Source organism: Tupaia chinensis, unplaced genomic scaffold (genome assembly GCF_000334495.1).
Source record: "Tupaia chinensis unplaced genomic scaffold, TupChi_1.0 Scaffold000511_1, whole genome shotgun sequence".
In the NCBI taxonomy this organism is placed as follows: Eukaryota; Metazoa; Chordata; class Mammalia; order Scandentia; family Tupaiidae; genus Tupaia; species Tupaia belangeri.
Window position 1 is genome coordinate 2646734 of NW_006160024.1, and position 27342 is coordinate 2674075.

At 43.4% G+C, this 27342-nt stretch overlaps 1 protein-coding gene and 1 long non-coding RNA gene across 2 annotated transcripts; one reads left to right on the forward strand and one right to left on the reverse strand.

The window, feature by feature from the left end:
* Nucleotides 1-1030: 1030 nt before the first annotated feature.
* Nucleotides 1031-7043, reverse strand: IL1B (interleukin 1 beta). The gene is made up of 7 exons (XM_006156657.3): nucleotides 6958-7043; nucleotides 6445-6505; nucleotides 5859-5910; nucleotides 4538-4739; nucleotides 3879-4040; nucleotides 2533-2663; nucleotides 1031-1799 (listed from the first exon to the last, which is right to left on the reverse strand). The coding sequence occupies exons 2-7, from the start codon at nucleotides 6489-6491 to the stop codon at nucleotides 1593-1595; spliced, it is 801 nt and encodes a 266-aa protein (XP_006156719.1). The 5' UTR covers nucleotides 6492-6505; nucleotides 6958-7043; the 3' UTR covers nucleotides 1031-1592.
* An 8149-nt stretch (nucleotides 7044-15192) lies between these two features.
* On the forward strand, nucleotides 15193-24389 carry LOC102474855 (uncharacterized). The gene is made up of 3 exons (XR_335716.2): nucleotides 15193-15315; nucleotides 19170-19288; nucleotides 24288-24389. It is a non-coding gene; the product is annotated as an uncharacterized LOC102474855 (long non-coding RNA).
* Nucleotides 24390-27342: the final 2953 nt, after the last annotated feature.

The following is a 27342-nucleotide window of genomic DNA, read 5'->3' on the forward strand; positions in this document are numbered from 1 at the left end:
ACTCACACTGGGCACATGTGTGTGCATGTCCAAAATCCTGAGAGGAGAATGGAGGCGAAAGGATTGCAGCATGGCCCTCCCCCTCTGGGGGGTGATATTTTGCTTTCTATCTCTCTGTCTCTCTCTGTGTCTTGGTGAGTGCATGTGCCCTATAGTAAAAATCTCTCTCAAAACAAAACAAAACAAAACAAAACAACAAACTTCTTTATTCATCATGGATGTATTCAAGAGAGAGAGACAAGCACCCTCCGCAGAGTCTGGTCACACTGCATTCCCTTTCCTGCAGTCCTCCTGCATGTGCCTGGCATGTATTAGACCAACCAGTCTAGGAGTCAAATCATGGTCACCATGTGGCTTCCAGCATGTCATCTGACAATCTGTCAACTATGCCACTAAGGGTTGGCCTAAACGTTCACGTTTGCATCATTCATTCTTATATCCTCATGCCTTTGTTCATGCTCCTCTCTCTACCTGGAGTGCCCTTTCTTTTCTTTTCTATCCAGCAAACTTTTGCTTATCTTTTTAGGCCTGACTCATCTGTTATCCACCTTGAGCCTCTGTCCTTCCCGCAGATCTCATCATTCCTTCTGGCTACTCCTCTTGTACTTTATCTTACTTCTATTTGTCATGTTGCCTTGTTTTTGTTTTACTGCCTCCCCTGTCTAACTAGGAACTTTGTCATCTCTGTACTCCTAGTCCCTACGTAGCATTTGCTTAATAGATGTTTGCTGAATAAGTGAGCAGAGAAATCATCGGCAGTTGTTTCCACCAGCCCTACTCCCTAAAGTGCTGCAGCTGAGTCTGTTTTTCAGATGAACCTTGTACACTGAATATTCTTTTGTGGAAAAACAGAAATGAAAGAGACAGGTGAGGAGATTTGTCTTTGATGGTTAGAGATGTTTCTGTTTTTTTTTTTTTTTTTTTCACAACATTCATTGATGAGAAGTGGGTTTTCAGCTCCCCCCAAAAAGAACTCTCACAGCCCCATTTTACCTTTCTGTATCAAATCCAAGAAAAGTCAATTACCAGGTAGTTTTTTTCCACAGTGACATTTATTTCATAACTATTGAGACAATAGTGATCATACATCCTTATTCATAAATATCCCCATTTAAATAAACTGAGTTTATGTATTTTTTCAGCCTCAATGAAAGGACTTGGTTTAAAGACAAGGCAGCAGTCCACATTAAATAAATTCCATAGATATTAAAAACTGGGCTCTTCACAGACACAGCTGCTTCTTGGGCCCTTTGAATGAAATCAAGTAGACAACGAATCCATAAATAAATAAATAAATAGTTAAGTGGTTGCTCATGAGAGCCTGGGTGTGAAGGACAGAGGGTTTCTTTGTACTGAAGGTGTCATGGTTTCTGTCAGGCTGAAGAAAGAAGAGAGTGTAGGTAGGAGAGGTGAGAGAGGTCAGCCTCAGCAGAAGGTATGTAGATTGTCCATGGGAGAAGACAGCTGTTCTTGGCTGGTGGGCAAGAGTACTACCCAAAGGAAGTCCAGCCTGCAGCCATGCTCAAAGGCTTCTTCTAGGTCTTGGGCTGAGTCTATGCTCAGCATGTATCGACTTTCAAGTGTTACTCTCTTTAGGCAGGTAGCTTGGTGAAGTCAGTGAGGTCCTGGCTGCCATCATTCTTTCCCAGGTAGACAGGCATATTTTCTGCCCTAGTGGTGCTGATGTACCAGGTGGGGAACAGGGCAGATTCGAATTCCAGCTTTGTCCCGATTTCTGTTCTGTTGAAGACAAATCGCTTCTCCATCTTCTTCCTTGGGTAATGCTTGGGGTCTAACTTCTGTGACAAATAGAAATAAGAATTTTAGTGAGGGAAGGGACAAAGATACTATAGTAAAGGTGATCTCAGGACTGGCTAGGGAAAAAACTGATGAGCAGATTGCTGGACCAGGAATCAGACCTGTGAGTCATCTTTACAACCCCGACTTTCTGTGTGGTTACTGAAACAGCCCTTCATTTTCTGAAGCGTGGTACCAAATGCCGGGAAGCACAAAGTAGGTGAGAATTTTAGAAAAAAAAGTGAAAATTAAACTAAAATGTAAAATTCCAGGGACTTTGATTATAATTTTCCTCCTGGCCCTGTCTAGAGTGACATCAGCTTGGAAATGAAGCTTTTTGGAAAGTTGGAGGTGATGGGGGAGAAATCTTGGGGGTGGTACGGTGATGATGGCAGGTTCCTTTAGTTAATTCCCTTAGGTGTCATTTCTAATATAAGAGTAATGCTGACAATATATAATCCTTTTAATCCTAACACTGGTTTACATTATAGTTGGGTTATAGTTTGTTGGGATGGTAAAAATGGTAAGCCATAAAACATCAGCAAAATAATTTAATTTTCTGTGGTGGGAGTGAAGGTTGCATATATTTAAAATTACATTAAATTTATTTACACTTATGGAAAGTTGTCAAATAGACTTGCTCTCAGATTTCCTGGGATTGAGGGTGGGGTGGTGAGAAGGTGGTTGTCTGATGAAGTCATGGCTAAGGGTGTTTCAAAGGGGACACCCACTTACCTCCAGCTGCAGGGTGGGCTTATTGTCTTGCATTATACAGGACAGGTACAGATTCTTTCCCTTGAGGCTCAAGACCACAGGTGTTTTCTCACTATTTTCATCTCCTTGCACAATGCTCATGGTGATCACCACTGAAGAAAAGAGAGGGACCTTGTGATTAGAGACCCAGTAGTGCAGGGTCAATATCACCCCTGGGCCTTACATAACAGTATTTGTACAAGTTAGCATCCTCTGTGGGAACCCACAGGAAGTTTCCTTTAGCCTAAAAGACAGGATAACTTGGCTTCTCAAAACTATAGTAGGGTTGGTTGGTTGATTCAGTTTCCCCACAGAAGGTCTAAAGGTTTCTTAGAGACTTTTAGTAGTGTTAATGAAGAATGAATGGGGGCTTCATTCTTAAATTTGGAAGGAAGCCATCTTGTCACTGGCTGTCAGTATGCCCAACTGCTCGAGTAGAACAATGTGATCAAAGTGGAAGGCAAGAAAGCAGTAAAGCTGGGCTTCTGAAAGAAATCAGGCACCAGTGCTTTTCAGGAACACAGAGCAGTAAATGGGAAGAGCTTAGGTCTTAGCTGGGAAAAGTGGCTCCAAAGAGAGAAACTCATTTTGATCTTCTACAGTCACAACAGTTTAGGCTGGAGGCCTCAGGACCACTCTCACTACATAGTTCTAAAGAAACAGGATTATCCTGGCCTGGCTGAGAGCAGGAAGCTTTTTTCTGGGTGATGCTGCCTTCCATGGACTGCAGCCGTGGAGCAGAACAAGCTGTTCCTGACAGCTGCTCCCTTGCCTATGTGCCTGCATGCCGGCTTCAGCCATGGTAGCATAATCCCCATAGTTTAGGATGGGCTCACTACACTTGAAACAGTTGCCAGTTGCAGCAGAGATATAAGTTCCTGCTGGTAAATAAAGTCTTCCAATAAGCAACCATCTGATAATGGGCATGTAAGATGTTAGGGCAAGGGAGCAGGGCCAGGAATGGGATGACCGCATGATCTCGTCACCATTCTAGTTTCAACCTCAACAACAGGAAAATAGAACCCAGAAGCAGTTAGAGAATGTCCGTCAAATGATCCCATACGTTGGAAGCATTGACATTGCATTATCCCTGAGTGATAGGACTAGACAGTAGTCCTGGGTGGTCTCATTTCTCAGGGTCATGCCTCTTACTAACAAATCAACATGGTAAGGCAATCAAACTGGTATCATTGCTAGGATCAAAAAAAGTTTACATGTTCTTTTCACTTTTGTTGGTAATTTGCCTTAATGCTCTACTTTGTTCACAACGTAGAGAATTAGCAAGCTACCCAGAGGCCAAGAAGGGAAACCAAGATGTTTCTAGTTACCTTCTTGATGCTGATTATGTTTTTGGAGGTGGATGGCTTTCAGCACCTGTGGGTCAGACAACACCAGGGATTTTTCTTCAGAATCTTCAAGCTTGCAGTTGATTGACTTTACATGCGCATCACACTCTAAAAGGTCATCCCATTCACCAGAGCTGATGGGTTCTGAAACATGAAACACATACATTGTTTAGTTAGGAGAGCATACATGCTAAGGACATGAGGCAGCAGGGACCTCAAGATTTCTTGGAGAACACTGCACGTATACAGTCGCAGTTTTATTGGAATAGTGGCTCTGGAGCCATAAGACGTTCAAGCTTCAGCTGTTATTGCTGATCTTGGACTGTCTATGATAAAAGGTATTGGCAAGAACACTAGGCCAACGGCGAGGTTGTAAGGTTTGCAGGAGATAACATAAAGGAAAGCCCGCTGAGAATCAATGAGAATAGCAAATGTGAGTCATTGTCAAGTTCTTCTTTTAGGAATAATTTTAGCTAAAGAGGTGATAGATTTGGTTTCTAGGCTTCTTTGTTTCCTTCTAAGCATCGGGTCATCTACCTCTAAAGAGCTACAACTTTAGGGGAGTTTAATTGACAGCTGAGTGATGGGATGATGGGAAGGACATGCATGGAAATCTACTGTCTGCTATCAGCATTACTTACTTTCATCAAAGATGAGGGAAAAGAGGATGCTCAAGTCAATGTCCTGGAAGTCCTGCGGACAAGGAACCAGAGTCTTCTTCAGCTTCTCCACAGCTACAATGACTGACACAAACTTTTTAAAACTCTTGTCATAGGACTGATGGGAAATTTGCAGCTGGATGCCCTTGTCTGGAGAGCAGAAATCCACATCTTGGTAGAAGCTCTGTGGAGAAACCAAGGGAATAGAGCACCTTACAATGTTCCAGGCCAGTGAACTCCCAGTTCCACATTAGAGAGGAGGAAAGAGTCTTAGAGATAACTGAGCTTCTCATAATTCTTTTCTTTCTGAAGTCTAGAGAGGTTAAGTGGCTTACCTAAGGACACATAGCAAGTTAGAGGCAGAACCAAAACCAGAGTGTGGGCTTTCTGACACTTGATATGCTATTCTTTTAGAATAAATTACATTTCTACTATATATATTTAATTTAATTTGCTAGAGGGAATGCATGCTTGCTGGAGAGGGGGAGAGAGAGAGAGAGAGAGAGACAGAGAGAGAAAAAAGGAATGTAAGAAAGCACCCTCCCTCCTCAATATCTCCCTCCTTTTGGGATCCAGTTGTGCCACCTAGGAATGTTCTTAGGCAGCACATAAAAAATAAAGGGACTGGTGGAATACCAACACTGTTCTTCATAGGAAAAGAGTCTGGAAAGGATCACTTTCTGGAATAAACTTAGTTACCACTAAAAATATCCTAGAACTGGAAGCTTCAAGACACTAGGATCTCAGAGATCATCTAGTTTGTGTCTTTTATTGTTCAGATTTGGTCCAAAGTGGTGAAATACCTAGTATACGGTCAATCAGCAAGCAAATGGTTGCTTCCTTTCAATACCCAATTCATCGTTTTGTTTATATCATCTATGTTCTGTTGTCATAAGCTCTACTGCAGGGAGCAAAACCCTCTTATACACTGAAAGGGGTAGCCATATGCTCAGGACATGTCTAAGTTTCCGATTTGGAAGTGGTTAGCATAGGCTGAGCCCATTTCCTAAAAGGAGAATCAGATTCATGTTGAAGACTTGGCTGTCTTCCTATCATGAAACAGCTAACATTATTACCACTGCCCCCATCCTGTGCCCTCAAGCCTGGTCACTGTCACCACGTCTTAGTGAATGAGGAAGGTGACACGTGGGCACATGGTATAGGCTATACCTGTCTCATTGGAAGAGGTGAAAGTCATTTAATCATGAAATACCAGGGAAACACAGTGGCCCAGAAGCCTTTTTTTTTGAAATTTTCCCACACTGGAGCCCCTTCATGTGTTAGCACCTAAGCTGAGTCTTACCTTTGTCTGTTTGGGACCATCAGCCTCAAAGAGCAGGTAATCTTCTTCGGCACTGTAATAAAAACAGACATGTGGCTCAATTATATCTTCTAAACAGTTTTATTTTTCCTTCTCTGCATACAAGTGTTCACTGTCAACAGGAAACCACAAATAGTATGTCACCCAATGCTGCCTAATACTCTGATAAGTTCCATTGTGTTGTGCACGCAATAGTCTAAGAGTTGTATTCTGGGCCAGGCAGGTTGGCACTCTGAGTGCTCCCTGTTGGACCTGAGACTTAACCTGTAACCCAATGGAGTCAGCTAAAATCTGAACTCATCCCTCCCCAAGTCAGACTTTGCTAAAGGGTCCTTGTATCGTCCACTTCTGAAAGAAGCCCCTGCAGCAATGACATCTAGATGGACTCCCAGTTCCAAGGCTAGACTTGCAGTGGGGAAATCAACCTTTAAACCAGGTCAACTTGGAATCCTGCTTGCCACTAAAAGAGGCAATTTGGGGGGACAGATCTGGTCTCTAAGTACAGATAAGATTCTGCTCTTGAAAATTGAGCCCTGCTTATATGGCTGGCCTCAGTCTCCACACTAACCTGTAGTAATCCATCATTTCATTGGCGAGTTCAGGTACAACAGCCATGCTGCTTCAGAGACCTGTGTAAAGAGAAGAAAATGAATGATCACTTTTAGTACCAGTTCCCATGAGGACTGCTTTCATATGTGTTTCTGTCAGCATCTATCAGAACATGACAGACATGCAAAGAAATGATCTCCGAATGAGTGAGTGAATAAATCAGAAAGTCTAGAGGAAAAAAAATTACTAAACCAAACCGAAACCAGGAGAGTAGCTACTAGGAGACCTAGAGACATCGACTTTGAACTCTCAGATATCAAATACTAGACAAGCAGTCGTCATTCCCAGAGCATTTCACAAGCATATTAGTACACTTAGCATCTTTGCAAATGCCTATCCTTCAGGCAAGGATGAAGGGGCGATGAAAGGAAAAAGAGAAGAAGAGAGAGAAAGAGAAGAAAAAGACAGAATGAAAAAGAGAGACAGAGAGACTCCATTAGGGCCTGGTCGTAAGGATTAGTTAAAGTCGTACTTGATCGATGGAGACTGGCTGGCTAGAATCCCAGAGTAGCCTGTTAGGTCTTGAGCTTTGTAGAGCGATATTGTCTGCCAGTGTTTCCCTCACAGTTTTATGGCCTTCAAAAGCAGAAGTGAGCAATTGAGAAATTTCCCCTTTGGTTAACTAATTTCACAACCAAGTTGAAGGGAGAAGAAAAACAGACGTTTGGTGGGAATTCTGGGGGGTGGGGGGGAGGAGGCTGATAAAATGAAACAATTCCCTAGTTCGTGGAAGGACAGGATAGAAAACTATGACACATTTGGTAAACGTGTCATCATGCAAATATACACTTTTTTTTGGATAGAAATCGTAAAGATGATGTCAATATTAGAATATTGGATTTTCCTAAGTTGGAAGGATGTTTTAATTTAGGATCTCTGAAACAAAGCAGAGGACACATGGATATAGACATGCAAACACACTCCATCAGTCACCTCCTTATACTGCAGTTTAGGAAACTTCTCACGTGGAAATATTGGGTCGTTGGGAAAATCATGATGCGTTTTTTTGCTAGAAAAACAGAAAAATACAACATGGATTTCCTGACGACTTAATAGATGAATGGGTATAACAAAGTAATGGTAGCCTTCTTATCTACATTGAGGATCCTGTCCTCTATCTTTGGAGCTCTCTGTCAATTACGGGAGCATCTGGGAGACGCTTGACCTGCCTTGGGTAGGACAGGGACTATACAGTGTGCAAGAGTGCAGACCAGGAGTTGCTACCCTAGCCACATTGAAACCATATAAGTGCTGAGTGACCAGTGAAACAAGAATATGAATTAAGTCATATTTTGAAATGGTTGTGAATAAGTCAAGCATTCATGATTATAATCTCTCTCTCTCTCTTTTTTTTTGGAGGTTTTTGCTATAGGGCGTGTGTGCTTGCCAGAAAGACAGAGAGAGACAGAGAGACAGAAAGTGAGAAATTACCTCCCAGGGGGGATGGCCATTTCACAATCCCTTCTCTTCCATTCTCTTCTTGGGATCTTGGGCATGCATGCACACATGCCTGGCGTGAGTTTAAGCCACTGGGTCTGAGACTCGAACCATAGTCGACTACATAGGAGCCCAGTGACATAGCCATTATGCCATCTGTGTATCCCACAATCAGTGAATTCAGAAATGGAATATCATTTTGCTAAGAATATACAGAGGAGACTATATGTCTCAGAAACAGCGAGTATTTACTCTGTTTAACCTAGAGATTAGTAGAGTGCCCAGCCCATGGTGCTGCCCAGGGTAGGCCTTTATTCATAGAATGAATGAATGAATGACCAGGTTATGATTAGTGCATGGAGTCTAGAAACATCTTTCCTAGACCCTTTGGCACATCTATATTACAACATTTATTATAGTACTAATCTGAAATTCTGTCCACCTATCTGGTTCCTCCAGAAGTCTGAACTTTTTAGGAACAAGTCTAGCAGTGTTCAGCATATAAATTCAGGCAGTAAGTGCCCAATGTGAGTTTAAGCCACCGAGTCTGGGACTCAAACTGCGGTTGACTATGTGGGAGTCCAGCGACATAGCCTTCTGCCAACTGCTGGTCCCTCCAAACAGCCTTTTGATTCTTAATTTGGCTCCCAGTAACTTGATGTCAGAAGGGAAGACTCAAGAATTCTATCTCTGGAAGTTCCATACTGCACTAGAAATATAAAAGCTACTCAGTGCATTAATTTCCATGAGTTTGCTAAGTAGTAATCATTTTCCAACTTTGAGCCCCCATAAAATCTGGTGTCTGGTACTGCAGATACCCCAGAGGCTAGGCGTCTTGTGGACACCTCCATTTTGTTTTCACACAATTCACTTTGCAAATTAAGCATTGATCATTGGAGGAACTTCCACCTTCCTCAAAGCCTTTCCTCTGTAGCAGCAGAGTCTGGTGGTCTGGTGGCTCTTGGGCTGTCCTGACAGAGAACATAGATATATCCTTAGTCTGTTGATGTGATTACAAACTGAGCCAAGGAGGATGAAAGACAGTGACTGCAAGGGTGATATGCCAAGGACCCGAGCACCAGCTTTGGGTTAGTCCATTCTCTTTCTTGGACAGGTCAGGAATCTTGAGTTATCTTCACTTCTCTATCTTCTAATTTTAGTATTTCTGGACCTCAGGATCTGTCAGCTGAAAGGAGCCCTTGATTGTCTGGTGGGATCTAGAGGGACCGTGTAGATAAATACAGATTGCTATTGGGATGCGAATAGCAGATGAAGAAACCAAAACCAGGAGAGGTGAAGTGGCTCATCCAATATGTGTTTGGAGTGGTGTTAGTATGCAGGTTGCATAAGCCCATGATTCTCTCTGCTTGAGGGAAATTTTGGAATTGTGGGGTAATGCCCCTTGACGTAACAATGCCTACAGTTCTGCCATGTCTCCTATTGGCTCTGTCGCCTAGACCCAAAATCTGGCACCATCCTGTCCATCTAAGGAAGTAAAACCTCTGTGTCAAGCAGGCATGTTGCACAAAGTATATCTCTGAGAATTGGCTCAGGCTGCGGCACTTCCTTCCGGTCTCCCCAAAGTAGTGAACTACTCACTACAGAAATAGTTGCACTAAGGGCGGTAGTGAAAAGTGACAATGATGTTGATGGCCATGTAGACTCAAGGAAATAGAACAAGCAGAAGTGGGAAGTTGGCAATGCCAGGATGTGGTAGGGAGCTCCAGCTTTTGGGAAATTCTTTAGCTCTTGAGTCACTCGAGGTCTTCTTAGCTGCAAGTTCCCTTCTACATTGGCAGGTCATTCCTCTAAGAGAGGAGATGGGTATTTATTCAAAGTACCACATGTTTTGGTACCATCTTATGTCAGATCTTGGGCTCCTTAGTTCTGTTATCAAGGTTGACCTACTCAGTTGATTTTTCAATCATTTTGAATAAAAGGAGAAGCAAAATAATTGTTAATTCTTATTGTTATTGTGAGTACGTGTAGTGATCTCTCTTTTCTACAGTGGGCTGTTCCTTCCTTGTTCACCTTCTTGCTCAGAACAGAATTTAGCAATGACTGTCTCCACCATTTCCCCAAGCTCCATCTCACTCTTAGTGTTGACTTGCTAACATTGTTTTTTTTTTTTTTTTTTTTTTTCACCCCCCGGGGGGGGGATGGCCACACCACAATCCCTTCTCCTCCATTCTCCTCTCGGGATCTTGGGCACGCACACACATGCGCCTGGCGTGATTTTAAGCCATCGGGTCTGGGACGCGAACCATGGTCGACTACGTGGGAGTCCAGCAACATAGCCATTATGCTAACTGCTGGTCCCAACTTGCTAACATTGTTATCGAGTCTTCCACGTTCTTTCAAGCATGTCTATGGGTCCTGTGTACCCACACCTGCCTCTGTTGATGCATCTCTCCTTTTCTTTCTGCTTTTGGGAGTATTTGAGATGGGCCATGTAATTTTCAGTATTGAGACTGCTGCCTTTATCTTATGGAATATATCCAGTGGGCCTGTACTCAGAGAGGGAAGAGGCAGACTCCTTTCCTTTTCCTCCCTGGTCTAGAACAGGGAGGGTTTAGATCTGTGAGCAGGTGGCAAGGTCTGGTCAGGTGTGTGTTCTCCAATGGCTTTTCCCTGCTAGCTGAGTTGTTGTACCTCTGAGAGGTCAGTGAAATCTTGTCCTTTCCTTGCATAGAGCAGAAAAAGCCCCTGGGTGTGTAAGGGGCATAGCAGAGCTTTCCAACTCTGTGTATCTTTTCTCACACATAATGAGTGTAGAGAGTGAATTACAGAAGAGACAGAGAGCTCTCCTACCACGTTCCAAGGGTTCTGGAAATATTTTTTGGTAAAGGCCGGCCATTGGTTTGGGAAAGTAGTCTTAGACAATATGTAAAGAAATGGTTTGTCCTTCAAGTCATAGGTTGTAGGTCATTGTATTCTACCATTTTTTTCATACGATTTTCCTTAGATTCAAATTTAGAAGTCATATTTGAAAAAACAATCTGCCCTTTTTGAGTATCTAATCATGTCAGACATTTTTTTCTTATTTCCTATTTAGTCTTCACGATAACCTTTAAGGTAGCTAGTATCGACTCACCTTACCTATCCAGGAACCAAGGCTGGGAGAAGGAAGTTATCTAAGACCATATAAGTAGTAAATGCTGGAACCATGACTCAAACATGGGTTAGCTTAACCCCAGCCAGATCCTACTTCCTCACTTTTAATTGTTACAAACAGTCATTGCCCCGCTTTTCTCCTGTCTGTACAGTGCCTGTCTGTGGACCTCTTTCTCAGTGATTACACTTGGAATTACATTGATGGGGCCAGATTGTCACATCTCAACATCTCTGCCCCTGAGTGTTTCCTTATTGCCCTTTTAGAATCAGGATGAGCTTGTTCTCTTGTTCTCTCTCCTTTCTCCTCCTGGCTGTAACATGCTGTGTGAATTCACTTCTTCCTCTTCCTCTCAGGCTAGCACTGGGACTTTCCAAATCTGACTTCCAGTTCTCTTCCCTTTTCTGAGTTTCTTCTTCTTTTTAATGAATTATTTATTTATTTGCTTTAGATTGTTTTAAATTTACATTTAATCACTATATCTTTACATATATATATGTATATATATACATATATATCGATAGTATATGATATTGCTTTATATATTTTTATCTTTACAGTGTACAACATTGCTTTTTCCAGCATGAATGTGGTACAGATCAGTCAAGACAAAGACATGACTATTTACATTATCATCAGCAAATAACTTTTCATTTTTGTGTCAGTTAAACGTATTTTTCCCCTGTTCCCCTCCCTCTTGCTATGACCCACTCCCGTATTACCCCTATCCTTACTATCTCTAGTATCTGTAGTTGCCCTCACACTACTATGCCTACCAAACTTTCAGTTTCTGCTATAGAGTGCAGACATTGGTATATATTGAGTAGGGACATACAAAGTCTGCCTGGCTTTGCTTAGCATTAAGTCTTCCATATTCATCCACTTTGTATCAAATGTCAGGGTCTCATTGTTTTATTATGAGTGAGTAGTATTCCATAGAGTGCACATGCCACATTTTTTCAACCCACTTGTCTATTTTTGGACGTTTGAGTTGAATCCATGTCCTAGCAATTGTAAATAATGCTGCAATAATCATGGATGTGATTTTTTTTTATTTCTATAGTTCTATAGAAATAGAACTATAGTTACTTTGTCCTTTCATTCTTCCTTAAGACTTCGTTATAGCACCATCAAAGAAAATGATCTCTCTATGGTCCTTATTCTTATTTGCTTGAAGGCATGTGTACTCACCAAAGAGAGACACAGATAGAAGAGGGAGGAGAAATCATCCCCTAAAGGGGCAGGATCTCACCACAGTCCTTTTTCCTCCATCCTTTCAGGATTTGTGGCACATATGCACATGCACCCAGTATATTTTTCAAGGCACTAGGGGCTGGGATTCAAACTACACTTGACCATGTGGGATCTGACTCCCTTAGCCACTAGGTCATGAGGACAGCCCCTTTCAGGGCTTTGCTTGTTTGTTTGTTTGTTTGTTTTTGTTTTTGCTATAGGGCACGTGCACTTGCCAGAGAGAGAGAGAGACAGAAACACACAGAGAGAGGGAGACAGAGAGTGAGAGAGCGAAAGAGGGAAAGTGTGAGAAATCACCCTCCAGGAGGGATAGCCACACTAAAATTCCTTCTCCTCTAACCTCCTTTTGAGTTTTTTTTTGGGCACGCAAACATATGTGCCCAGCATGATTTTCATGTCACCAGGTTGAGACTTGAACCATTGATCATATGGGATCTAGTGCTTTAATCTCCATGCCATTTGCTAGCCCTCTTTCAGGGTATTTAATATTTGGAATTGTGTACTTTTTGCACTGGTAAAAAATACTTCTCTCCTAAAATCTATAATAAAATACTTCTTTGTTTTTAAAATTTACTGTAGGGTGTGTGCATTTGTTGAGAGAGAGGAGAGAGAGAGAGAGAGATCCCTCTGGGTGATGGCCATGCTCCAATCCCTTCCTCTTCATTTTCCTCTTGGGATTTTGGACATGTATGCACACGTACCAAGCATGTTTTTCAAGCTGCTGGGCCCTAAACTCGAACCTTGTAGTTAGCCATATGGGATCCAGCCACCTTTTTAAAAAATAATTAATTAATTTATATTTATTTAATTTTAATTTGAGAGGGACAGAGAAAGACATAGAGTGAGAGAGAGGGAAAGTGAGAAAGCAAGCTGCCAGGTCCAAGACTTGAACCGCGGTCAGCCATGTGGGAGTCCAATGTCCTTAACTACCACACCACCTGCCAGCTCCCAAGCCACCTTAACAACTACACCACTGGCTGGCCTGATAAAATGCTTTCTTAAAATACCTATATTTTTCTCCCTAGTTATTACACAATCGAAGGTGATTTGGCCATTTCCTTCCAAAACTTTGTTAGTATCACTTCATTAATCACTTATTTATCGTTGGCTGGAACTGAGTTTTCTCTCTTTCCCCTGTTTATTTTTAAGAGAGATTTTTGCTATCGGGCACATGTGCTCACGGGAGAGATAGAGACAGAAAGTGAGAAATCACCTCCCGTATAGGATGGGCATACTGTAATCCCTTCTCCTCATCCTCCTCTCAGGATTCTGGGCATAAACACACATGTGCCCAGCATGAGGTTTAAGCCACCAGATTTGGTACTCAAACAGTGGTCAACTATGTGGGAGTCCAGCAACGTATCCATCACACCATCTGCTGGTCCCTGGAACTTGAGTTTTCTGTTTTCTGGGAAAGGAAGTGCTCAGCAAGGCTACTCAGCAAATGGCCTTGCCAATACAGAGGTAGTTGCATTGTCAGGCCCCTAGACCCTCAGAGTGGAATAGTGGCTCTGGGCCTGATCCATGGTGCTGTCTCCTTGGAGGACAGGGAGAGAAGCACAGTTCCTGCCATGAAGGCACATGGCCATCTGCCACATATTCTGAAGCTTTTATATAGTTTTCTGGAGCAGGCAGGTTGTATGAGCATTAACACTCTAAGAAAGGAGTGGTGCTCCTGTCCTGTGTCTCATCAGAAAATCTGAAGTACGCATGTTTTTGGAGAGACACTCCCATTTTCCCATATATCAATTTTGAAATATCTCTTGAGGGTTTTCCAAATTCCTTTGAGAATAAAGAGGTCCAGAAAGATGATGTTAAAGGTGATGGAATGCTAAGGAAAGCAGTTTTTAGTATGATTTCTATCATTCCTTCTTCACCCAGTGTAAGGGATGTATGGTGTGTGCACACACGTGTACATATGTAGGGAAGGGAATGAGACCGCATACTAGCGGTATCTGTCCTCAGGAATTTTGCACATTCTCCCCAAGGACAGACTATGGCAAATGCTGTGGTAGGTGTATACACCAAGTGCCAGGGAGAGGCCCTCTCCCTTTTCTCACGAAGGCTCAGGGCATGGCCGGGCCAGAAGGGAGGAGAAAGCAGGCCTGGCTCTCTGCACAGGGAGAGTGTTTTTGTACGTGGGACTATTTTTTGGAAAGCATTCAAAAAGCTTTTTAAGGCTCTCCTTAGATGGGTTGTTTGCTGTAGAACAGAGCTAGGGACCTGAGAGTACCTAGAAGGATGTGGGGGCGAGTGTCACTCACTGTACCAACTGGTGGCGTGGGGGTTAAGTCGGCCAGATCCCACGTGGTTGACTGTGGCATTTAAGTACTGGATCTAGCAGCTTAAAAGACACACTGGGTGCATATGCATGTGTGTCCAAAATACCAAAAGGAGAATGGAGAAGGGGTATGGTGTGACTATTCCCCATTGAAGATGGTTTCTCACTTTCTCTCTCTTCTTCCTTTCTGTCTCTCTCTGGTGAGTGCATGTACCCTTTGGAAAGGTTTTTATTTGTTTGTTTGTTTGTTTGTTTGTTTGTTTGTTTTGAGAGGTTTTTGCTATAGGGTGCGTGCGCTCGCCAGACAGAGAGACATAGAGACAGAAAGCGAGAAATCACCCCCCAGAGGGGATGGTCACACCACAATCCCTTCTCCTCCATTCTCCTCTCGGGATCTTGGGCATGCACGCACACTCGCCAGGCGTGAGTTTTAAGCCACTGGGTCTGGGACGCGAACCATGGTCGACTACGTGGGAGTCCAACGACATAGCCATTATGCTAACTGCTGGTTTCCTTGTTTGCTTTTGTTTTTAAAAGGGGCGTTATATGTGTTGAAGAAGGGGCTGTGCATCATGTACTGAGCCTGCCTGGGCAACTGACTAGTCTTAGAGGTCCCATGAAGCTTGATTACAAAGAAGGCTCTGTTGGCAGTTTCATTGTCATTGTTCGATTTTACTCCCTGAAAGGAGTGAATATTTACTGTCAGACATCCTGGACAAGCTGGGGCAGGAAGATGGGCCTCGTAGGTAAGACGGAATCTTTTCTGTTAGGTGTCATGGCAGCTGGAGTTGGGCCTCTGAGCTTTGGACCTACCTGGGTGGCATAGGGGAAGGCATAGGCCCCATCTGGGTTGCATGTGAGAGTGAGAGCTGGTTGCTGCTGCACTGAGGGAGTCAAAGAGTGAGCTGGGGAGAGTGGTCCATACATGGTCTGGGAGTAGCCATGCTGGCATTTTATTTTCCTTCCCTCCTCTCATCTTTTGACCTTCAGAAAACCCTCATTGAAGGCAGGAAGGTGGTCTCAGAGATTTAGGGAACAACAAAATGTCCTCTCCAGGGTTGATGTGGCAGGAGCAGTAAGGGACCTCCTGTGCTCTGGGTCTGTATCTCCCCTGTGCTCAGCAGAGTGGCCACCTCATGAAGGGTTCTGACAGCAGGGACCCGGGCACCTTTACTCAGTGTGGTATCCCCAGGAATGAGAGCAATGCGTGGTGTCGGTACAGCCTGTTTGACTTGAGCATGTGAATCAAAGTCAGCTGTGGCAGGCACAGCTGTGGCCGTCTGAGGTGGAGGCCAGAGGGAGGGTACTTCAAGACAGTGTCCTGGGAACTCTTCGAAGTCATTAAAGCAAATGTTACTTCCAGCGAAACCTGAGCATGCTGTCTGTGGTTGAATTCTTGCCACTGGCTTCCTTTGTCCCCGCTCAGAGACCAGGGTATACCTTCCCTTTCCCCAGAAGCCTGCATTTGCTGGGCATTCAGAGGTATGTGGTATGCAGAGGGAGGCATAAAGAAATGGTGTCAGAGCCCCTGTATTGAGGAATAATAAGGAGAAGTGTGATTCTGTGTGTGTATGCATGCATGTGCATCAGGGAACCATGGGAGACCCTGAGGGCCTGTTGTGAGCTAGTTCAGGTGGCTAATGGCTTCATTCCAGTCATATGCCACCATCTTTCCCCAGGGACCTGCCCATGTCTCTTGTGGCAAGACATTTGCACCAAGGCATCTAGGGTCACAGCTGTGCTTGTGATGGACTCTGGGTGCCTTGCTTCAAGGAAAGGTTCCTCCCAGTTCCCTAGCTTTGGGCTGGAAGTCCATGAGCAGCTGCACTGCCTATCTCCCTGCTGGACCTACTGTCTGATCCTGGACCTACTGTCTGATCATACTGTAAGTGAGGGCAAGTTTTTTTTTTTTTTTTTTTTGAGAGGTTTTTGCTATAGGGCGTGTGCGCTTGCCAGACAGAGACAGAGAGACAGAAAGTGAGAAATCACCCCCCAGGGGCGTTGGCCACACTGCAATCCCTTCTCCTCCATTCTCCTCTTGGGATCTTGGGCATGCACGCGCGCCCAGTGTGTTTTAAGCCATCAGGTCCGGGACTTGAACCGCGGTTGACTACATGGAAGTTCAGCGACATAGCCATTATGCTAACTGCTGGTCCCCCAGTGAGAGCAAGTCTTCTAACCTCCCGGCATATTAACCCCCTTCTTCCCTTTAATTCTAGCCTGTTTTTCGCAGGCCTAATTTTGTTCTCGCTGTCTGAAAGCTTGTATTTGTTAATTGTTTACTGATAAGTTTCTCCACTAACCCTTGTGAGAGCAGGTCCCTGTCAACCTAATCATGTCCCAGGCCAGAGTGGGTGATGACAATTATTGATAAAGGAGCCATCCCCTGCCAGTCCTCACTTGCTCCTGTCCTGGGTTTTACTCCGGTTTTCTTTTGAGAGATTTTTGCTATAGGGTGCATGTGCTCAACAGAAGGAGAGAGAGACAGAGACAGAAAGTGAGAAATCAACCTCCAGTGGGGGAGAGAATAGCCATGCCACAGTCCCTTCTCCTCCATTCTCCTCTCAGAATCTTGGGCATGCACACACACATGCCTAGGCTGTTTTAAGCCAGTGGGTCTGGGACTTGAACCATGGTCGACTATGTGGGAGTCCAGTGACCTAACCATTATGCCATCTGCTGGTCCCACTCCCTATTTTCTAAAGAATGTGAAACCTGGCAAACATTAGAGTCCTAAGCTCCATGCCTGGGGGTGGGAGGATTAGCTCTCTGCATTCTGCCTTTAGGTTGTGCTGTTCTAGCTGAATGGGCAAGTTTCTTGGGCTTCTCTCACTTCCTTGAGGCAGTTCCTTCTGAAACTCTTTATTTAGCCAAGAGAATGACCTTCCCCAACAGATGCTTACTCTACAGAAGCTTGAAGGCACCTAAGACTTCCTGTTCATCTCTTTGACCAATATCCCAGGTCAGTTGATGGCTGAGGAATGAGACTTGCCAGCGGGTCAGGCAGATCTTGGAATCCAACACAGGTGACCAACTTGTAGCTCGAGTTCTTCTTGTCCACACTGGGCATTCAGAGAGAGGGCACTCCATGATAACCTGCTCTTGGAAAAACCCAGGCCTCTGAAATCTCAACATCAGTCTGGTACCAGGTGTTCAGCATAACTTGCTTAGTCTGTCCTCTCATGCCCCTTTACTACAAAGAGCGGCATTAACAAGGGAATTAGACTGATATGCCAGAGGAAAAGGGAGTAAGCACTCAGTATTTTTTCTGTGCTCATATCACATGTGTGGACACAGCATCGATGTCAGATCACTTCTATCTCATATTGACTAAGATTCTCTGCTTCACCAGGTTTTAGTTAGGTTCTTGAACCTTCTCCTATGTCCATCTGTGCACTGTCTTGACAACCTTCCTATCCTCTGATGACCCTGGCTTGTTATCAGCAAGCGTCCTCTTAGATGTGTTCAGCCAGAATCCCACCTACTTTTGATATTTCCTCTTATTTTTTTTAAAAGAATGATTTATTTATTTAATTCCATTTGTTATCATAATAATTACTATTATTTTAATTTAACCAGGGGGAGAAAGAGAGAGAGAGAGAGAAAGGGATAGCAAGACAGCAATTTGCTAGGTCCAGGACTCCAACCACAATTGGCCACAGAGGAATCCAGCACCCTTAATCACCACGCCACCTGCTGGGCCCATCCTCTTAGTAATTTTTATCCACTGACTTCTACCATCCTTGGTGATGTATGTCCACCTGCCCATGCTATGGGCAGAGTTGAACCCAAGTTCTCTTCCTCCCTGCAAAATCCCATTGCAGTGGTACCTATATCTATCACAATGGTCCTGAATAAAGTCTTTCCTGCTGTGCTTTTATAAGTGTCACTGAATAATTTCTTTAACAGTGTCATCCTGCAGACAACTGGATTTCCAGGAATTAGGCAGCCTTTGTGAAACCCAGCAAGTTCCTTGACTCCTCCTTACAAAGGCTGATTTTATAGGAGATAGAATTTTATTTTTTTATGTATTAAAAGTTTATTTAGTTCTTTCATTATTAAAAGCAAGATATATATATATATATATATGTATATATATCCATTGTGCATCACAGGTGTGTGTATGCCAAGAGAGTACAGGTAGACCTTAGGATGCAAACCCAGGACCTTCTCATGTGGTTCCAACACTGTAAAGCATTGAGTTTCTGCTGCACCACCACTGGCTCTTAGGAGAAACTTTTTTTTTTTTTTTTTTTTTTTTTTTTTTTTTAATAGATTTTGCTGTAGGGGATTTTTTAGAGAGAGTTTTGCTATAGGGCACATGCATTTGTTAGAGAGACAGAGAGACAGAAAGTGAGAAATCACTTCCCAGGGGAGGATGGCCATGCCGCAATCCCTTCTCCTCCATTATTCTCTCAGGATTTGGGGCATGCATGCACATGGCGGCATGAGTTCCAAGCTCTTGGGTCTGGGACTCGAACCACGGTTGGTCACGTAGGAATGCAGTGATGTAACCATTATGCCATCTGCTGGTCCTGGGAGACACTATTTTAAAATATCAAAGATAGGAGAGAATTCACTTCAGCTTACTTTATTCTAGGACAAGGAGTTTCCCTGCTACTTCTAAGTTCTTGGAGGAAAGAAAGCAATCTTACAAACCAGCAAACAGACCCACCACATCAATACCTAGAAGAGAACCTTAAACGTAGTCTACCCCAGGTAACAAACTTCCTTACTGGTAAGAAGGGGGTTGTTTCAAATGTGACTATTTGGGAGCATCTCTGGCCAGTCTAAGTTCCTAGATGGCTGTGACAAAATTACCCACCTCCACTTCTTTGCTACCTTGCCTCCATCTATAGTCAATACATGGGCTGAATGATCACCCAATTAATTCCAGGGAGTACTCAGTGGGTAAGATGGAAAAAAAAATGACCAAAAAGGAGATGAAAGTATCTGTGTCCTCCCAGCTATGTCCCCAGAAGTTACTCAACTTCCTCATCTCATGTCCTCATGTTAAAAGGTGGACAGCAAGACCCAACTCTCAAAGTTGTAAAGATAAATAAGGTCACACATGGAAAAGCACCTATCATAGAGATAGGCCACGGTCAACATGCAGAAATATTCATTTGCCTTCTTCCTTCCTCTCTTTTCCCTTCCTGATGAGAGTAGCCTTGCTTTCATTGCTGCATTGAGTCTCCTGCTGCACACATTGATGAACTGAGCCCAAGAAGAGGCAATCAGAAGCTCTGTGTTATTTCCCAGAACTCTCTCTGTGTGTCTCATCCTTCGGCTGGTCCTTCTGATATGTATTCTCTTTAATAAAATCGTACAGCAATTTTTGGAGTTCTACCAGTTGTTCTAGCCAATTATTGAATCTGAGAGATTATGGAGATCCTTGAATTTATATCCAGTCATTCAAAAATGTGAGTGGCTTGAGGACCCCCCAAATATGAGTGTGCCTGGCATTTGAAGTAAGGGCAGTCTTAATGGGGACCATGTCTTTAAACTTGTGGAATTTACCCAAATTCTTGGAGTTAGTACCAGAAATGAACTGTAGTGTGCCTGGTTGGGGTTGAAACAGAATACCTGTTTTCCTGAAGGTCTCCTTGTTTTGTGCTCTTTCCTCTTCAACCTTGTTTTGTCTGCGGGTTCCTTGTCACCAATGCACCCAAGTCCTTCCTATCTAAACAAAACAACGCAACAGAGGCGGTAACTCCTCTATACCTATTGCTTTGTTTCTGTTAAAAGCGCCTTCACTTGTTTCTCCCTTGCCTAAGCCCTCAACAATTAGCCTCCTCCCACCATGTAATCAGAACTTCTCTCAGGAAGGTCATCTTTGTCTCTTCTCAGTGAATAATTCTCAGCATTAAAAAAAACCAAAAACCAAAAAACAAACTCAACTTCTCAACAGCATTTCACACTATTGATCATTTTCTTTCCTTCTTCAACTTCAACCACCTCCTCCTCTGGATTCTGCAATGTTACACTAACTTTCCTTTGGCGATTCTTTTCTCAGTCTCCTATATAATTTTCTGTCCACAGCTTAACTACACCAAACCACACACATTGTCCACTCCCCACTCTCCTTGATTCCTAGCCTCTAGCCTGAATGTCTTACCATCCACCCAGATACCTGCGACTGTCACCTTGAGTCTTTCTTCTCACTCAGCACTCTAACCCCTACATCCTGTGAGTCATCATGCCTTGTTCCTTATGCCTCTTACATTCTTCATGTCTCTGCGCATTTGTATCATCTCTTCCTGTTACTGCTCTAGACCAGACAACAACTCCCAGACTACTTCCTTGGTGTCTCTCTGCTGCCAGTTGTGTGACTTTCCAACCTGTCCTTCCCATAGCCAAGTGGATAGTTCCAATAGAATGCAATCATGTAGAGCTAGAGCCTAGTGAGGGTTGGCCCATGGTGCCAGTGACTTTTTGCTAAGTGAGTGTATGAATGAATGCTATATCTCCTTTAATAAATGCCGGTAATCTCCCATAGCTCTTAGAGTACGAGCTCTCTGATACAATTTTTGGCCCTGCTGACCTGGCCCTTGCACACTCCTCTCTTTGGCTTTGAGTATGTGATGCTCCTCATCCTTCTGCCAGAAACAGCCTGCTCTTCCTTCAGGTGGTAACTGTAATTCTTCCTTCTGGGCTCAGCTTTCATGGACCTTTTCCTGCCCCACCTGCTGTATAATCTCTGACACTCTTTGCTCCACCTATTATACTCACTACATCTTATTGCAGTTGTTTTCAGCACCAATTTATGTAACCACCAGCAATACCTCAGCAGCATCATCATTCCACATTCTTGGCAACAGTTGGCATGGCCAGACTTAAATTTTGGCGATCTATTTGGTATAAAGTGGAATCTTACTGTGGCTAAATTTCTCCTCCTCTAACTTTTTAAATGAGGTTGAACATCTTTTCAGATGTTTACTAGTCATTTGTATTTATTCTTTCATGAAATGTATATACTTTTCCCATTGGGTTATTTCTATTTTTATTTATTTGTAGAGATTCTTTATATATTCCAAAAACTAATACTTTGTGAGATTTATGTATTATAAATATTGCATTGCAGTTTGTAGCTTGTCTTCCCACTTTTTTTTTTTTTTTTTGGAGAGGTTTTTGCTATAGGGCGCATGAGCTTGCCAGACAGACAGAGAGATAGAAAGCGAGAAATCAGCCCCCAGGGGTGATGGCCATGCCGCAGTCCCTTCTCCTCCATTCTCCTCTTGGGGTCTTAGGCATGCGTGCACACATGTCCAGCATGAGTTTAAACCACCGGGTCTGGGACTCAAACCGCAGTCGACTACATCGAAGTCCAGTGACATAGCCATTACACTAATTGCTGGTCCCATCTTTCCACTTTTTAAAAACTTTGCTATAGAGTCCATGTGCTAACTGGAGAGAGAAAGTAAGAATGCACCTCCCCTCCCCCCACCATTGGGAGATGGCCACACCATAATCCCTTCTCTTCCATTCTCCTCTCAGGATTTTGAGCATACATGCACATGTGCCTTGTGTGTCTCTCAAGCTGCTGAGTTCAGGACTTGAACTGTGCAGTTGGCCATGTAGGATTCAGCCACCTTAACTAGCATACCACTGGATAGCCCTCTTTTCAATTTTTAATGATATCTGTCAATAAAAAAAGTTAACATTTAATACGAAGTCAGGTTTATCAGTTTTTCATTTATGGTTTATGTTTTTTGTGTCTATAAACAGTCCCTCCCTGCCCTACAGTGACAAAGATATTCTATATTTTCTGCTAAATGTTTTAAAGTTTTGCTTTACATGTTTGTGTAACCACATTTACTACATTTAATTGACTGCCTCTTCTGCTGGAGAAAAAGCTCCATGAGGGTGGGAGGAACTGGTCTTGTTTTAGGTTGCTCTCCAGAGCCCTGCATAGTGACTGGTACCCAATAGGGGATTAGTAACTGTGAAATGACTCACTCTTAGAACCCGTTTGCTTATCTACAAAATGTGTGTATCTACCTGCCATGTTAATTGTGAGTTAGAGGAGACAACTGAAATAAAATATGCTTTTAACACATTATAGTTTTCCTTTTCCTTTTTCTTTTTCAATGATGAGGTGACATTTGAGTCAGACTTTTACAACCGGTTAGGATGTGAGTATGTGGTGACTGGGAGAGAAGGGCAGTTTAGGTGGAAGGAATATAAGGGGATGGGGTTGGAGTTCATGCTGGGGTGAGTGAGCAGGCCAGCTAGCACTAGGTATGTTCAGTAAGGAGAGTCATAGGCAATCTGCCAAGGGAGATGGTGGCCAGGGTACAAGGGACGTGGTTTCTCAGGGGTTCCCATGGGCACTGCCATCCTCACAGATGCCCAGCCCAGCTGTCAGCAAGTAAGAGTTCTGGACTGGCTCTCTCCATGCCTTTTACCTGTCTTTCATTACAGGAACAGAGCAGTGACTGGTTCTTTTTTTTTTTTAAGAGGTTTTTGCTATAGGGCGCGTGTGCTCACTAGACAGACAGAGAGAGACAGAAATCATCCCCCGGGGGGGATGGCCACACCACAATCCCTTCTCCTCCATTCTCCTCTCTGGATCTTGGGCACGAACGCACAGGCCGCCGATGTGAGTTTAAGCCACCGGGTCCGAGACTTGAACCACAGTCGATTACGTGGGAATCCAGTGACAGCCATTACGCTAACTGCTGGTCCCAGCAGTGACTGGTTCTTAGGAGAAGGATTAAGGAGGGAGGAATTCGGATTCAGGGAAGTAGAAACAAAAAGAGAGGCTCATTCACTTAGAGAGGGGAGAAGATTTTGGTCCTGGAAGAAGGAATGCTGGGGACTTGAAGGTGATTGGGAATGGTGTAGGACCCTGTCACAGCATTGGTTGGAAGGATTTCCTCTGAAAAATGAAATGAAGGGTAGTGGTAGCACCAGGTAGCTTTCTTTAGTCAGCTTCCCAATGAGCCATGCCTTTTAGATGATCTTTACCAGTGTATTGTGGGATTTTAGTCTGGTGTTCAAGTTCATGGGTTAGTAATATAGTAATATTTGGAAACTATTTGAGAAAACTCGAGTGAGTGGTTCGGAAGTTCTGTGCTTGTACAGTAGGTGGCTCAGGATGCACTCCAGGCTCATATCTTCAACTGTACACCTGACATAGTCATCTGGCTGTCTCATAAGCATCTTCAACTTATTTGTCATAAACAGATCTCTTGATAGTCTTGTCCAACCTGTCTCCCATAGTCTCCTTGTTCTCACTAAATGGTATTCTAACTACCCAATTGCTCAAGTAAAAAATCTAAGTACTCATCTTGAATTCCTTTTTGTTCCCTCACCGCCTGCATTCTACCCATCAATGTATTCTCCCATTGGTTTCTGAAATTGATCCCACCTTTGTCTCTCTAATCCCCTCCAGCCACCTGTTTCTAGGGGCTCTATCCTCCTTCCAAGCTCTCTCCTCTTACCTTCACTTTGCTGCCTGTCACCACAGGCCCCTATATAAATGCAACGAGGAGATTTGAAATGTAATCAATACAGTTGGGTGGAATTGCACCTGTCCATTTTTCTTCCTTAAACAATTTATGTGTGTGTCTGAAGACTTGCCATCTTTCTTCGCTTGCCTACTTCTAGATGTTATTGGTTGGCAAAAATCTTCTGGTAGCATCAGTACTAAGTTGTTTCTTAATACTCAACTTTAATGTTTCTCATTATTGCATATGTGATTTATTCTTTGTAGAGAGCAACTGGGCTGTCCAACACAAACAGAAGTTTTGGGTGTGTCTGTGGAGCATGATTCAAGGAATCAGATTCTTTAGAGAAATCTTGGAATTCACCAGGTGCTGCTAAAGGACTTGGATGGCTGCCCTTTGTAGGCAACTGCGTTCATATGCTCGGCTGCTGCACGGCCTGTCCAGGTGTTCCTTGTTTCTATTGAGCTGTCAGGGAGCTAACGCTTTGGGATCTAATTAACAATACCCAGATTCATAAGAGATTAATTAATAAGCTAGAGTGCAATATATCACATTTGTAATGAAGGCCACATTTACACTGATTGTTTCTGGTCAAGCTCAAATTAGGAGTAGAGTTTTGATAAATAGATAGCATGTATGAGAACAATGAGGGTAAATACTTAAAATTTGGATTTTCCTCCAAAATCTGTGTTATTGTCACTGACAACCTTTATGAGGATTATGATTCTCACACTGTTGATATTAAAAAAGGTGGAAAACTAAATTAGAAATCAGACTGCTTTATTTTCAGGATTTTTTTTTCCCTAAAACCCAGATTGGTTCCCACCATTCCCTGACCCCCATTCATTAATGGTTCCTCCACTGACTATTTTTTTTTGAGAGGTTTTTGCTATAGGGCGCGTGCACGAGACAGACAGAGAGAGACAGAGAGATAGAAAGTGAGAAATCACCCCCTGGGGGGATGGCCACACTGCAATCCCTTCTCCTCCATTCTCCTCTCAGGATCTTGGGCACGCACGCACATGCACCCAGCGTGAGTTTAAGGAACTGGGTCCGGGACTCGAACTGAAGTTGACTACATGGGAATTCATATTTTTTTTTCCAGTAAGTAAGGGAAATCTCTGTGTTCCTCTCTCTGTCCCTCTCTATGTGAGCTTAAACCAGAGAGGGGGTGAGCAGCAGATGAGCACACACCAAAGGCAGTCTTCATCTCTGGGGTAAAATATTTGTGATCAGCATCACAACTGATGTGGGCCTCTAAATTATGGGCCCCAGACAAGAGGAAGAATGCTGAACTCAAGACCCCTTCCGTCTGGGACCTTCAAAGTATGTTAAAGCAGATTCCAGGTTGTTGGCATTCCTCTGGCTTTTCAGCAGAAACAAACAAAATCCTCTCTGGAGGCAATCTCCCCAGTTCATCCATAAGTTACAGTTTCCATAGACTAAGATCACCCAAAGATTAACCACGTATCAGATCACAATCAAAGATCACCAAACATGCAGAGCAACAATCCATGAGTGACTGAATGAGCGTCGACAGAGACAACAAACAACAGTTGGGACCCTCTAAGACTTCAGCTCTTAGAACTACTGAGTACAACCATTTATGGGAAGTGGATTATTATTTGTTGATGATAACATGTATAGTATCCTCAACTGGAATGCTGTGAAGTGTATTCATGTTGGCAGAAATCACTTTACAAGCTAAGAGGGCGCGTGCACGAGACAGACAGAGAGAGACAGAGAGATAGAAAGTGAGAAATCACCCCCTGGGGGGATGGCCACACTGCAATCCCTTCTCCTCCATTCTCCTCTCAGGATCTTGGGCACGCACGCACATGCACCCAGCGTGAGTTTAAGGAACTGGGTCCGGGACTCGAACTGAAGTTGACTACATGGGAATTCATATTTTTTTTTCCAGTAAGTAAGGGAAATCTCTGTGTTCCTCTCTCTGTCCCTCTCTATGTGAGCTTAAACCAGAGAGGGGGTGAGCAGCAGATGAGCACACACCAAAGGCAGTCTTCATCTCTGGGGTAAAATATTTGTGATCAGCATCACAACTGATGTGGGCCTCTAAATTATGGGCCCCAGACAAGAGGAAGAATGCTGAACTCAAGACCCCTTCCGTCTGGGACCTTCAAAGTATGTTAAAGCAGATTCCAGGTTGTTGGCATTCCTCTGGCTTTTCAGCAGAAACAAACAAAATCCTCTCTGGAGGCAATCTCCCCAGTTCATCCATAAGTTACAGTTTCCATAGACTAAGATCACCCAAAGATTAACCACATATCAGATCACAATCAAAGATCACCAAACATGCAGAGCAACAATCCATGAGTGACTGAATGAGCGTCGACAGAGACAACAAACAACAGTTGGGACCCTCTAAGACTTCAGCTCTTAGAACTACTGAGTACAACCATTTATGGGAAGTGGATTATTATTTGTTGATGATAACATGTATAGTATCCTACGCTGGAATGCTGTGAAGTGTATTCATGTTGGCAGAAATCACTTTACAAGCTAAGAGATCTATCGTGATTGAATGTGTAAAAGAAATAATAATAATAAAAAAGAATTACTGAAGACAAAATATAAGTACTACCATAGCAAACGCTTATCTGCCATGTGCCAGGCAACACGCTGTGCCAGATACTGACTCAGCTCCACACATACCCTCCTTCTACGGCCTTCTGATTGGGATCAGATGAAAAGATAGGAAGAAAAAAAAGAAAAGAAAAGATCGGAAAAAAAAACGTTTTTGCTCTTGGCAGTGGCTCTGGCAGAATGGGTCACAGCAGAGGCAGTCACAGGTAAGTGCCTGTTCTTGCAGTGGCCCCCTGGCCGTGTGGAGATAAGGTCATGAGACTTGGATGAGCAGTCCTTGAAGGGAGACAGTAGCTGGAAGATAATTGGGAGCTATTAGAGTGACTGCATGGCCCTGTGGAAGCAGAGTGTCATTGGCTCAGAGGAGTTTTGGTTCCTGCAGGTACAGTAGCTGTGCTAGAGAGTTCTTGGTCTGTGGCCACACCATCTTCTTCCTTTTTTTTTAGCTCATCCCTCTCTTCTAATAATTCTGCTATTGACTTCCCCGTATATAATCTCCTGTCTGAAATACCTAGATTGATTTCTGTTTTCTGATGTGATGTTGTCTGGCATACATACAATAACTCACTTAAGCCTTATGTTCCTGAAGGGGGTAAAATAATTATTTCCATTTTATACATGAAGAAACTTAGAAGTTGAGAAATGAAGTCATTTGCCTAAGTTATACACTTAGGGGAGATGATGATGCAATATATAGCCATGTAGGAAATAGTTAAA